This window comes from Melopsittacus undulatus, chromosome 4, assembly GCF_012275295.1.
Source record: "Melopsittacus undulatus isolate bMelUnd1 chromosome 4, bMelUnd1.mat.Z, whole genome shotgun sequence".
In the NCBI taxonomy this organism is placed as follows: Eukaryota; Metazoa; Chordata; class Aves; order Psittaciformes; family Psittaculidae; genus Melopsittacus; species Melopsittacus undulatus.
The window spans coordinates 50,622,603-50,635,244 of record NC_047530.1 but is presented as its reverse complement, the minus strand read 5'-3'; the positions used below and the strand labels follow the sequence as shown (position 1 = coordinate 50,635,244).

General features: G+C 38.9%; 1 protein-coding gene across 3 annotated transcripts in view; it reads right to left on the bottom strand.

Moving 5' to 3' along the window:
- Nucleotides 1-12,642, bottom strand: part of BRSK2 (BR serine/threonine kinase 2) — a 317,883-nt gene that overhangs the window by 56,690 nt on the left and 248,551 nt on the right. For all 3 annotated transcript variants that reach the window (XM_005149208.4, XM_005149209.3, XM_005149210.3), the window contains exons 8-9: nucleotides 9,940-10,086; nucleotides 2,499-2,530 (exon numbers count right to left, since the gene is read on the bottom strand). In XM_005149208.4, the coding sequence (XP_005149265.1) occupies nucleotides 2,499-2,530; nucleotides 9,940-10,086 (179 nt within the window). The remainder of the gene's footprint in view (nucleotides 1-2,498; nucleotides 2,531-9,939; nucleotides 10,087-12,642) is intronic.

Here is a 12,642-nt window from a genome sequence, read left to right as displayed (position 1 = left end):
GTGTATTTAACATAGTAGCTGATTTTGCCCTCTTGCTTTATTAAAGAAGTTAGAATAACTGCTGCTTATTTGCTGATTTATGATAACCTGTGCTTGAGTTTAAAAAAATTTATTTCCATTAAAAAGGCTTAAAAACCCTCACTGAATTAATTTGGGTGGAAGAGCAAGAACTGGAGGTTGGTGATGAAAGGTTTCTCTTCGGTTTCTTTTTTCCTTTTTTTAGGCTTGTGAATCATGATTTCAACTTTCAAGACCTGTTCCCCTGTCTGCCTAATCTCAAATATAAACTTTTCCTCAGCTTTACAATAGCCTTAATATTTACCTGAAAAATTAAGTGAAATCACTTATATGTTCTGAGTACAACTTTCAGGCCAGTAACCTATATATGGTGAAGAATGGAGATTACATAGTATAGCAGTGTTACGTAAGAAAGAAAAAATGAAAGATGTGAGCAAACAGCCTTAGAGTAAAACACTTATAACCCCTCTTTTTCTGTCAGCATCTCTATTTCCAAGCAAAATTAATGCAGAGAGGCTGTGAAACATTACCAGATGAAAGTAGTTGAGTTTTGGAGGTGGCAGGGTTATTCACAGACTAAATTTAGCCAAAAGAGGTTAACTTCCTCAGGTCAATCCAAGACCAGTACAGAGAAAATGATGGAGAAACTCATTAAAAAAGCTGTTTTGAACAGAAACTTTGTTTTAGGCAATCTGAGTATACTTCTGGGAGAGCCTTCCTCTCTCTACTGACTATACTGGCAGTTTAGGGGAGAGTTGCTTTTGCAAAACTCAGTTTCTACCTCTGAAAAAAGCTCCAGATGCTATTTCCATTGGGGCAGAAAACTGTTTACTGTGTCAATCATCAGAAAATCTTACCTTCATGGAGAAGTACATTAAAATGTTCAAACACTTATGTCTGCAAAGAAAATACATCTTCAAATTCTAAATCTCGAATAAAGTCATGAAATAACACCTGCCTAATTGTGCATGTGAGCCTGGGATAGCAGTCTTCTGACAGATGAAAACTTCCAGGCAAACATCTTGAGGAGGGTTAGAATAATAATGTAAGTGCTCAATGACATTTCATTTTATTTCCTGTTCCAGTTCTGATCAAAGCCCAGAGGAAGTCAACTCCATGAAGAAACAGAGGTGATCAACCATCCAGACTGATGTAAACAGCATTTACTTTTGCAATTGCTAATAAGACATAACACGAGGGGGATTTCAGAAATTACAATTAGAGATTTCTCCCCTCCATTTCTCCTTTATTTTTCCATGAGAGTCTATAAATAAGTTGATACTGCAGCAAACAACAGTCCTCCTTTGGTTTAAAAAGGTGGCATGCCTGGTAACTGTAGAGAGCATGAAAAAGCCATGGGCCAAGTGCTGCCGCCATTTCAGATGAACTAAATAAAAACCATGTTATTCAACAAGCTGTTGAATGTCCTCAGGTCCTATCAAAGTCAGGTAAATCCAGAAGTGAGCACTGCCCATAAGACAGAGAAAACAAAAGAAATAAAAAACAAAGGTGTTCGGTTTTGTTTTGTTTATTTCTTTTTTTAGTCGGTGACAGGCTTGAATAATTGTTCATTTCATTCTCAAGTATTTCACAAGAGCCTAATGATAGGATTAGGAAGGCAGGACTTTCCTTATCACCCACCTGGGGAACCTATAACTATGCTGACCCTGAGAAGCATGTATCAAAGCATCATTTACTTGTTTAATATGTGAAGTATTCTCCCTAGTTTGATTAAGTTATCAGCACATAAAAAAATGTTATTTACTTTGGTTCCTTGAAATACCATTAAAGCTACACAAAGTGCAAGGTCACTTTTAAAAGCCATCAATCTTCCTTATACCCAAACCACTAGACAGGCATGTAGTTTTCTCAGAGACCTCCTGTTTCACTGTCAAGACTGCTGCTTTTAATCAAGTCACAGAACTACTCTCACATCAACAGGTTACAAGGTCAGAAGCAGCCTCTTAGCTTGCTGCAAAGAAGTAGGGATTAAGACAGAAAAGCTCTTGCTCACAGGTGCGTACTTACAAATATCATATTTTTTGTTTTTACTTCAGAGAAAAGACAAGATGAAACAAATGAAAGCTTTCTTGTCAAGAAGATATTACAAGGGATTGTCTGTAGTACTTGGATAGCAACCTAAATATGGCTGGCAGCTGGGGTTTTGTTTGCTGATGACTTGTAGGTATCTTTTGAGTACAGTAGGTTGCTGGACTGAATGTCTTATTTCAAACAATTGTTAACCACTGTATAAAAAGTTCCTGGCTTGATATAGATACACATGAAATTCTGTGAGTAGCAAAGGGTAAAAAAAACCAGCAAAAGATTAGATGCCTTTCTGCCCTCTACCCCCTTCTTCACCTGTGTGAAAGCCACTTTCAAACCCCAGTCCCTTTCCTCAGTGATCACTGGAATATCAGCTCCCATAACAGAACCAGTAATGAATGCATGCAAAAGTGAATTTAAAAAGTGTTACTTACATATACCATATGTGTTTCTGAATATGTTCTAGCTGTAAAGTAGAAGAAAACAAGGAATTAGTGCTGTGAAACAGAAAAAGCAACTCCATAAGACATTCTTATTTAAGGCTTATTCAATTAAGTCTAACATTCCAGAGGTGGGTCTGTGAAAAGAACAGGAGATTTATGCTGCAAAAAAGAGCATTCTCATCCTCATCCAACCCAGTGGAAATGAGGCTACAATTCTGAACATATGGAATCAGACAGGAGCAAATCTCAGCAAAATGCTTATGTACAAAGCTTCACAGGAAAGTGTCTTGGCAATTCTTCCAAAGCAAGTTTGCTTTAGAACTTTGGTAAGTTGTTCCCTTCCTAAGCCCTTCCTTCTATAACCTAATTGAAGCCAACAAACTGCTCCTTTCTGTACATGCATAATAGCTGACTCCTTACACCCAAAGTTCATTTCTAGTTTCATTCTGGAAAAAGAGAGTGAGAGAAGGAAATAGAAATGGGTTCAAGGGAAAATGTCAATAAACAAAATAAATTATGTATGTGCAATATAACCTTCTGCCAGCACCCATTCTTGATCAGCTTCATGTTTATCATTCAAATCTAAAGACAAAGTAGAATAAGGTGCTATGTAATGAAGGACTGATCAAAGCTGGACAGGAGCCTTGTTCACCTTTGGAAAGCAGATCTCAGAAAATGTTACATGATGACCATGTTTTCCACAAGCATGGGGAAAATAAAGTTATATCCTTTTTCCAAGAGAAACTCTTAACAGCAGAGAGAACAAACTATTCATATGACAATCTTACAGCAGAACCTTCCTAACTTGGTTTTTCAGCATCATTACAGTAGAAAAGAACTTTTCATAGATAACAAGGGCCTATTCATTATGTGGACAACATTTCTCATGTTCTTCATTATGAAGAACCTTTGTATGTGCAGAACAATATGCACACTCGCTGCACATAGGCTTGTATTGGGCAATACGCAGGTAAAAGAAGGGGGAGAACTGGAAGGAAACTCAAGTGCTACTAGCTATGAGATGAAATCACACACCCATTAAACTGGTGAGGAAGAACGGAGACAGCTGTCCTGCTCTTCCTACTTTCCAATTCTATTCCAGAATACTGAGAATCAGAAAGGGGAAAAAAACCAAACAAGAAAAAAAAAAGGAGGATCAGACAAACAACAAAACCTCAGAGATAGAAAGTAGGTATTTGCCACAGAGAAAAAGGAATCAGAGACCTCTGTGCTATGGAACAATAGCTTCATGTCTGGGAAACCAGGGAGATCTGAGGTCAGCTCTATATGAGATCATTTTTTAAGTGAGACAAGGCTTTTTCTGAAAACAACAAAACAATGGAATGCAGCTTAGGAAAGCATGAAAAGATACTGAAGGGATCAGTATGAGAGACAAACAGCCTCCTTTAGAACCAGGAAAGAACATATCAACACTGCAATCAGCGGTGCAGTTGGTACTTCCATATCTAGCTGTCTTCTAGCCAGCTGAGGTGCTGGGAGCACCAGTGCCCCCCCCGAATGCACATCCATGGGCCCAGGCAGACTTGCACTGCTTTCAGATGTGGCCTCAGCTCTGCCACAATAATTCTCCCTCATCACAATTCCCCTTGCATTAGGTACTCCTTTCATCTCTGCACTATTGAGAGAAAGATTGAGTATTCCCAACACACTGCCATTTCCCTCGACCAGCTTAACCCAACATAAGATACACATTGTGGGTGTTCCCCTAACAGCCTGGAGACACAGCCCTCTGCCTTGTGGTTTTTCTGCAAGCTGAGGTACAAACGGAACAAGAGAAGAGCATATTTTGTGCAGTTTCCATGGGACAGAATTTTAGCATGGTTACTTATCAGGTCCATAGTACTGTGAGGATATGCTAAGAAATGTACTGTACCTCCTCTGCTTGGTAAAACCACCCTAAGAGATGCATATCTACTCGTTGTTTCTCATATACCACATGGAGGGTTAGAGACATTAATGATTTCAGACAAGATGCAGATGATACAGCTAAGCTATGTCTGAGCCTCTTTCATGCTTGTTTCTCCTGCTGCATTTTCTGTCTCCATGGGTCACATTTTTCTTTTGTGCCTGTGATATGCAGAAATGCCATGATGAAGTAGACAACAGCACTTCATTTTCTGAGTCCAGAGAGGGGGAAGAAAGGAGAGTCACCAGTTCACGTATTAAGTCACAGAACCTCTGGGCTTCTTCAGCGGAGATGTCAAAGAGAAACCCTTTCTGCCAACCCCTGCTGATCAACCTCCTTCAAGGTATTGAACCCACAGCATTTTTCTGAAAGAGAAGCCCCATAGCACCTTGATATACATTTGAAGGTGTATGAGAGCTCTCATGGCTGCTGTTTACGTACACACCTGCCTTTCAATCCATCTCAAAACCACTGCTAGGAAGTACACTGGGATATCCCACATATGAAAAGTATTCTACGAGACCAGTTTCTATGCTGATTCAAACATAATTGCATTGAAATGTTATTACAAGTGTGCTTGCTGCTGCCAACATCTTCACTGCTTTTTTAAAGGTAATTAATTAATGCTTTGTTGCTTTTCATCTGCATTAAAGTGACAGGAGGGTTATGGGAGGGCGACTGGTTTTGACAAGGAGAAGTCTGTATGCTTTTTACTATGCAATACAGGGGAAGGCGATACACAGTGGGAGCTAATCTCACTCCTCCTGCCTTCATTTAAACACAATGTTTAAATGCATTTAAGTGACAAAGGCATTTAACATCCCTTCCCAGAGGGTTCTTCTTTCTGTTTGCATATGAGTGCCAAATTTAATGCCGTTTTATGGAAGCTGTAAAAATACTGCCTCCTAATATCTTCTAGTCATTGCAGGCAACTGTCTTATGACGCTGTCTCTAAAACAAAAAAACATGCTCAGACCCTTTGCATGTGCACAGTCACAGGAGAGACTTCTGAAAGCTAAAATACTGTAATGGAAGGAGAGAGGGAATTCCTGGATCATGGTTTTATGTAAAAATACTTCCAATATATATTAAACTTGTGTACTGAAGTAGCATCTAGGAACTCTACTCGCGGATGAGAGACCCATTGTAATACAGAGCTGTACAAGCTCATCTGAAAAAGAGGTCTCCTCCCCCAAGTAGCTTACGTCTGAATTTTAAGGCAGGGAACAACAGATGGAGACAGACAGGCAGATGGAAAACAAGACAGCGCTGTCTACATCCTCGGCACTGATCTCAGCAGAGCTGTTGCCAAGCTAAAAAGTTCTGACCTGAAGGAAAACTTTCTTAAAGTCTGTGGATATGGATGAGGGCTTCTGGGCTTGAACTCATGTCAAGTTTCAAATTTCCCTGTCCAGAAGGGGAATAGTCTCAACCCCATCTGTGCACTAAATCAACCCACACTTCTTATGAATCTTCTTCATTCAGAAGATCCTCTAGTCTGAGCTTGAAACCTCCTGTATAATGTCAAGATAGAGGATTTTCTTGACCAAAGCAGTGCAAACAGCACTGGCAAAACCATTATCTGTGTCAGTAGTAGCAGCAGTAATATAGGAGCCCCAAGGGACCTTGACAAGGGCAGGTATCACTGTGCTACGTGCACAGTGCATGAATAGGCCCTTGGCAGCCAAAAGCTTACAGCCTAAATACATCAACTGGACAATTACCTCCACGCTACCAGTGGTGAAGTGAGATAATTTAAATGATGCGATAGGCGCCTTACCACATAACCTTCTGGAAAAATTAAAAAGGAATCAGATGAGGTTTCCCTCATTTTTTAGATGCTGTGGCCCATCATTAGCATACCCTAGACCCCCAAAATATAAAAATCAAACAGGGAGCACAGAAGAGATTCTGAAAATGTGTGTAATTTAAGTTGGATAATATTCAGGTACAGGTATTTCAGACTTGTGGAAGACAAGTCAATCTACTCCAGAATAAAATGTCAACACTGGAACAATAACAGCTTTATAAGAATAGCTTATTCTGCAGTATCTGCTCTGATCCACCTTACTCTCAGACAAAGTTTCAATATCGCTCATCCATCTTTAAAAGGAAAGTGGACCAAAAGCTCGTTACTCTCTTGCCTTTGTATTTCTGTAGAAGAAAATATTGTCTGAGAACACAAATGGATTCCACTACAGGAGCTGTAATTCTCTGCTGTAGAGATGCTGAATCACTTGAAACCTCCAAGGAAAAAAAACATTCACTTTCTGAAGAGCACATAACTAAAAGAAGCCTCATCCTGCAGTACTGCAGGTACCAAGAGGACTCATTCTCCTCCATAAACCTTTTCAGACTTACAACTAGTTAATTTTTCCCTCCTGACATTACTACTCGAAACCTGTCCCAGAACTCCACTAATATAGCTAATATGCTTCTTCTAATTTCTAGCCTAATTCCATGTAAGGTCATTTGACATACATTTGTTTTTGAGCCAGTATCTTCCTTTAGTTTAAATAATCCTTCCCTTCTCGGTTACTACCTCTAATGAATATGCAGATGGACAGTACAACCTTTCTTGACATCATCTGTGTAGATTAAGTGAAGGTCTTTTAGGCTGTGCTATTCAGACAGGCTGCATCAAATGCTGACCACTTCAGTACTAATCCTTTGTTTGATTTCATCTTTCCTGAATATGGGTGGTCAGAAATATCATGGCCAGCAGCTAGGATCAACCTGTGCAGTCTACTGAAAGAAAGACACGGATTCTTTTATTTTAATTCATGTTTAGTAAAACAGGCTTAGTAAATGAGAGTGGCCAAGGACATTCCACTAACCATACCTGAGGCTACGTAATACATGGTAAGAGTGAACAATATTCCACTAAGACATAATAAAGTCTTCTTTCCGTAAATGAATCACATACAAAGAAAGGTAGGATCTATTTTTCAAGGCAGGAAAGGGCCAGCAACAATAATTCTGAATATCCTTTTCTCCATTAAACCTTCCAAGCTCAAACACTGAGGTCGAATGATGACAGTTAAATGTGAATGCTTGTTCTGTTTTTGTTGATTATTTTAACAGATGGACTGGGGAAGGTGTGGGTGTGCTGTGAAATGGCAATTACTGCAGGGAGGAAAATGCAGTTGGGTGAAAAGGAAAAGAGATACAAATAATAATAATAATAATAATAATAATAATAATAAAGGAACAAAGCAGAAAAAGGAAGAATGAAAGAAAAAAAATCTAGTGACCTTACATTTCATTTTATTGTTGTGCTCACTTCAACAGTGAGATATTGAGCAAATGATCAGTAATATTAACTGCTACATCTGTACATATTGTACCCAAGCCACAATTTTGCTCAGATCTTTATAAAAATATCAAACTGATTCAAGTGAGATATTTCTAGGAATAGAGGCTTTTATATAAACCCATATTTATACCCTTTTTCTTAGGACACAGCTAAAATAGAATTCAGATCTCGCCTCAAAATGAACTAAGTATTCCTAGCTCCTGTGCAGTAAACAAAGAGCTCCCTTCTGCCTAGCAATCTCAGCAACCAGCACACTAACAGCACAAAAGTGTGATGGCAGCAGGGACAGCAAACTGAGAACCTAAAATAATAAAAATAAGATTGCAGCTAATAACAAAGCCCTACCCTTTTTTCCTCCCAGCTCTCAGCTCTTGAATATGTATTACTTCAAATTCTTATTCATAATTTACTGCTTAATGCTTTTCAATAAGTACCAGACCTGGGTTTTTTTTGCCTCCCTAAGGAAATATGAGCTTATTTTTGATAAAGAAAAGGAGGGGGGTGTGTCACTCTGGGACCCGGATTTACCTTAACTGTTTTCTCTCTTGCGTGTACATTCTCTGCTCTATTGCACAATTCAAAATGCTTAGGGACTATGCTCTGTGTAAAAACTCAGAACAGTCTGAAGAAGATCTAACATCTGATGATCTGCTCCCTGGCATACTCAAACCATCTCAGTGATCTCTGTGAGGAAAACAACCCAATAAAACCAGCAGAAAAAATGTTTACATTATGGAAAGGAAACTAAGCTAGAAAGGGACTCTGTGACTTTCCTGGTCATGAATAAAAGCTGCCTCACATCTCTGATCTAACCTTTGCGGTGTTCGTTCCATGAAAATACTTAAAATAATATTCTTTCTTTCAAAATCAGTTTAAAAAAAAAAGACTCTTGAAGTGCTTAGTATTTCTTTTCCTCAATCACTGCTACTTTATGTACTGCAAACATGATGACTACTGGGTTTGCAAAAGTAGGGATACAAGTAAGAGCATGAAGAACTTTTCACCTACGTCACCAAACAGAGCATGTATTTCTTTCATTTCATAATGAATGAAAGAAAAACCCAGCTGCAGCTGTCAGGTAATACTGTAAAGAAAGTTGTGAAGGGAGTTTCAGCTGCAGACAGGTGTCTGCATCCCAAAAGTTCCACCACAGCTGGCACAGGCTGATGCTGTTGTTAGCAATCTCAGCAGAGAGGACAGCCAGTGAGCTGAGAGTTTATTTATAAATATTTTAGCAGACTGAAGAACCAGGAGGAGTTTTAAATTTACATTTCTTTATACATACTCCCACTCAGAATCTGTGAGCTCAGTAAATCTGTATAAAATCATCACCACAGCCTGACAATAGGATTTACAAGGGCAATGTACCCATAAAGGCAGACGCCTCCACTGACAAGCAGGCAATCTTGCTTTCCAAAATGATTTTAATTGCTAATTTTTTTTTTAATTCCCCCAAACATTAAACACAGTGTTAATGAAGGATATAACTACTATACAGTGCTCACCCTTGCAGGGTCTCTATTGTAGTGATGGCATGTGTCCTAGCTGCAAAGAGTCAGTGCCAAGTGCCAGGAGCTCAACACTGTGGACCTAATTGTGCTCAGGACCACAGGGCACAAGATGAAAGAGCAGACAGGAAGACACTTGCTCTGAAGACTGCTAGAGGATAATGCAGAGCAAATACAGGATACAATACAATGCAGGGTGCACGGCATGAAGTGAGAAGCCATCACTTTTGTCAGAAGTGTAAGAAAGGCATACTTCATATAATAGCAAAGCTTCAAATAACCATCCTAAGTAACAATTCTGACCTTCAAACAGTTATATTATGTCCCTGACAAACTGCTGTGCTGGAGACCCAGACAACTCAGGTGGACTCCAAAATGTGCTAATGGGTCAGTAGCGCTGTGATGAAGTTATGAGGGATTCCCTCTAAATGCCCAGCGTTACACATGAAGGAGAATTATGAGCTGGAGAAGAGACACAAAAGGTAATCTCCCCTCATAGTTCAAAAGAGAAGGTAACTAACTTCTTCCCAAAGACTTCACCAACTCCACTCATTCTTTGCTCTTGAGGAAACATCTAAGAGTAGCAGTAAATCAATGAGTTACCTTAGTTATTCAACCATAACTGCAACAAGGTGATAAATGAAGCCTTGCTCACATGACTCACAGCAAATGCCTTCTTACCGTGAGACGTTTCGAGGCATCCACTTCAATCATCCCCCGCAAAAGGTTCTGACAATCTGGGGGGATAAAATGTGGCATGTGGAACACTCCACGTTTCACCTTCTCCAACAGTTGCCGCAAGTTGTCGTCGTCAAAAGGCAGGGCACCCTGCAGGGATGTGACAGTGTGGATGGTGGGGATCAGCGAAAGGGAATTGGAAAGGGCAAAAGGAGAAAAGCCAAGATAAACACAGTGAGAGAACAGAAAAGAAGAAGTCAGCTCATAATGAATTATTATATACATGAAAAAACCCTTTTATCCACTGAAAATAAATTATTTCTTACTGCTGCAGTATTTTCTCCAACATAGTAAAAAAAAAACTGAGGACATAGTTTTTTTATTGGACCTTTAATTAGAAAATGACTACTAGTATAAAACACAGTACAAAATATGAAATTGTCTTTCCAGGCAAATTCACCAAAGATGCATGGATTCACTTAAATTCAGCTCAAGCTTTTGATCTGCTGGTATTCCTCCTGGGCATACTTTCACAGCAGCAATGTTTATCGTCTCCTTATTTTTAATCTTCCTGAGACACATTTGTTACACACATTGAAAAGGAGGTGAACAGCATTTGAGAGACTTTCAGTAAAGAGCACTCTTTCTGATGAGGCAGTAAAATGACACAGCTGAAAGAAATCCTAACCAACATTAGCCTTTGGAAGCAGCAGATATTCTACCTGTTTAATATACCTCATCTAGTTCCCATGCTGTGGTCAGGTCATCAGTTCCTATTGCTTCCCTACTGTACCTCACTTACATGAATGGCTTGAGGTTTTTTTAGCTGAAACTACATTTTGAATAGATCATCAGCTTGCCACAAAAAGCAGCAAAAGACCTATCCTTGCTGCAAGGATAAAAAGGAAAAAAAGAAGTTGAAATCTTTAGGATAACTCCACCAACTGAAGCTCATACCCTTTTATAGCAAGTCTGCACCTTCCTAGATATTCTCACTTCCTTTTTCACTGCCTAGTTCTTGTAGGTGCTGAGCTTCCTTGATTTCCAGGATGGATTGTGGGAAGCTGCAAGCTGTCAGCTGCTGTGATAATGAAGCTTTAAGTTGTCAGTTCTGGCACTGCTCTTACTACAGTGAGTAGTGCATCTGTATAAGCAATCCTGTGTCTATGGGTTACAGAGACAACAGCTCCATTTACAGAAGCCTCAGAAAGCCCACCTGATGGCAACTGCAACTGGGCACTATTTACTGTTGTTTGTTCATTCAAGCAGCCCTGAAGAGAGCTTCCCTGTCTTCTGTAACCAACCTCCTGATACCTACTTTTTTTCCTAACCATTCCAGACTTCAAGGAAAATCAATTCTCCTAGTTCAGGACTTTGGCTAACGCAACTTAAGCCATGATGAAGTCAGTAAGGCTGCTTTGTGTCGTTTCCTGAAGGCAACAACTACAGCTCTTTTATTACTCCTACTTGCTATTATAGCTTGAGACTTTTGGTAGAGTTTGTCCTGACATAATTAACTGGAGAGCTCTGCACTCTCCATCACTAATAGCCTTATTTCAATCGTTTTGCAGACTTATGTGTATATGTAGGAACAGATGAAGCTGCAGCAACAGATACCAAATCTTGACAGAGAATCCCCCTGAAAATGAAAAGCCCGCTCATACAAATCCCATCCATTTTGACATGTTCTCTCTTCTATTCTTACAAATTCAAGATGTTAAGAGCTCATTACACAGTTCTGTTTTATCAGCCATGAAAATAGCTGCACCAGAGCAATAGACGACCAGGTGGTATCTAGTGAGATAAAATTCTTCCCTCAGAACATCAAGATAAAAAATCCAAAACTTCAAAAATATCAGTGAATTGTAATGAAGAAAAAGAAAAAATGGTAAGCTTGGTTAAGGTGAATTAACGTATTATACTGAGATTTCCACAAGGTATTTTGACTTGGGCCATTAAAAAAATATCAGCATATTTTTTGGAGGGGGGAAAAAAAAGCCTTTAAAATTTCCAAGTACTTTGAACAAAATTAATGTGGAGAATCTAACTCTGTGCATTGTAAAAGTGTTTTCATCAGAATAAGACATTAAAGTGAAGTAATTAGGTCCAAATTTGACTCCAGGCTTGTTATTTTTATAATTGTAGATGAGCATATTGAGCTACTATAGATATAAAAAACTTAACATGCACATAAAACCTGTTCTCATACACAGTATTCAATCTGCACATGGTATATACTTATATGAGCATAAAACTATATTTTCCTACATTATACTATGGAAATTGATAACAAATGCCAAGCCTATCTGCCTTCAGCTGGACATCCAGTTGTTGCATTGTTTAGAATTACTTTACCACTTCAAATCAGAATAAATTCCACAGAGAATAGAAACTTTGATCGAAAGAAGGGTAAGTTACAAGATACCACATTTTGAATACTAAAGAAAGTATTACTGAGCCAGATGGAAACTAATTTAAACTTTGTACTACTGGCTCAGTTTTATATTTCCAAGTGTACTAAATTAAACTGTAGTTCAATACTTGTGTGAAACAAAATTGTTGCACTCAAATCTTCTCTTGATAAAACACTGCAGTTAATGTAAGCATATACCTACTGAAACACATCTACAGCAGAAAAAAACAAACACTTCCCAAACCCAGACACGTCTTCATCTTGTGAAGGACAACTTATTTGACACTCTCTGT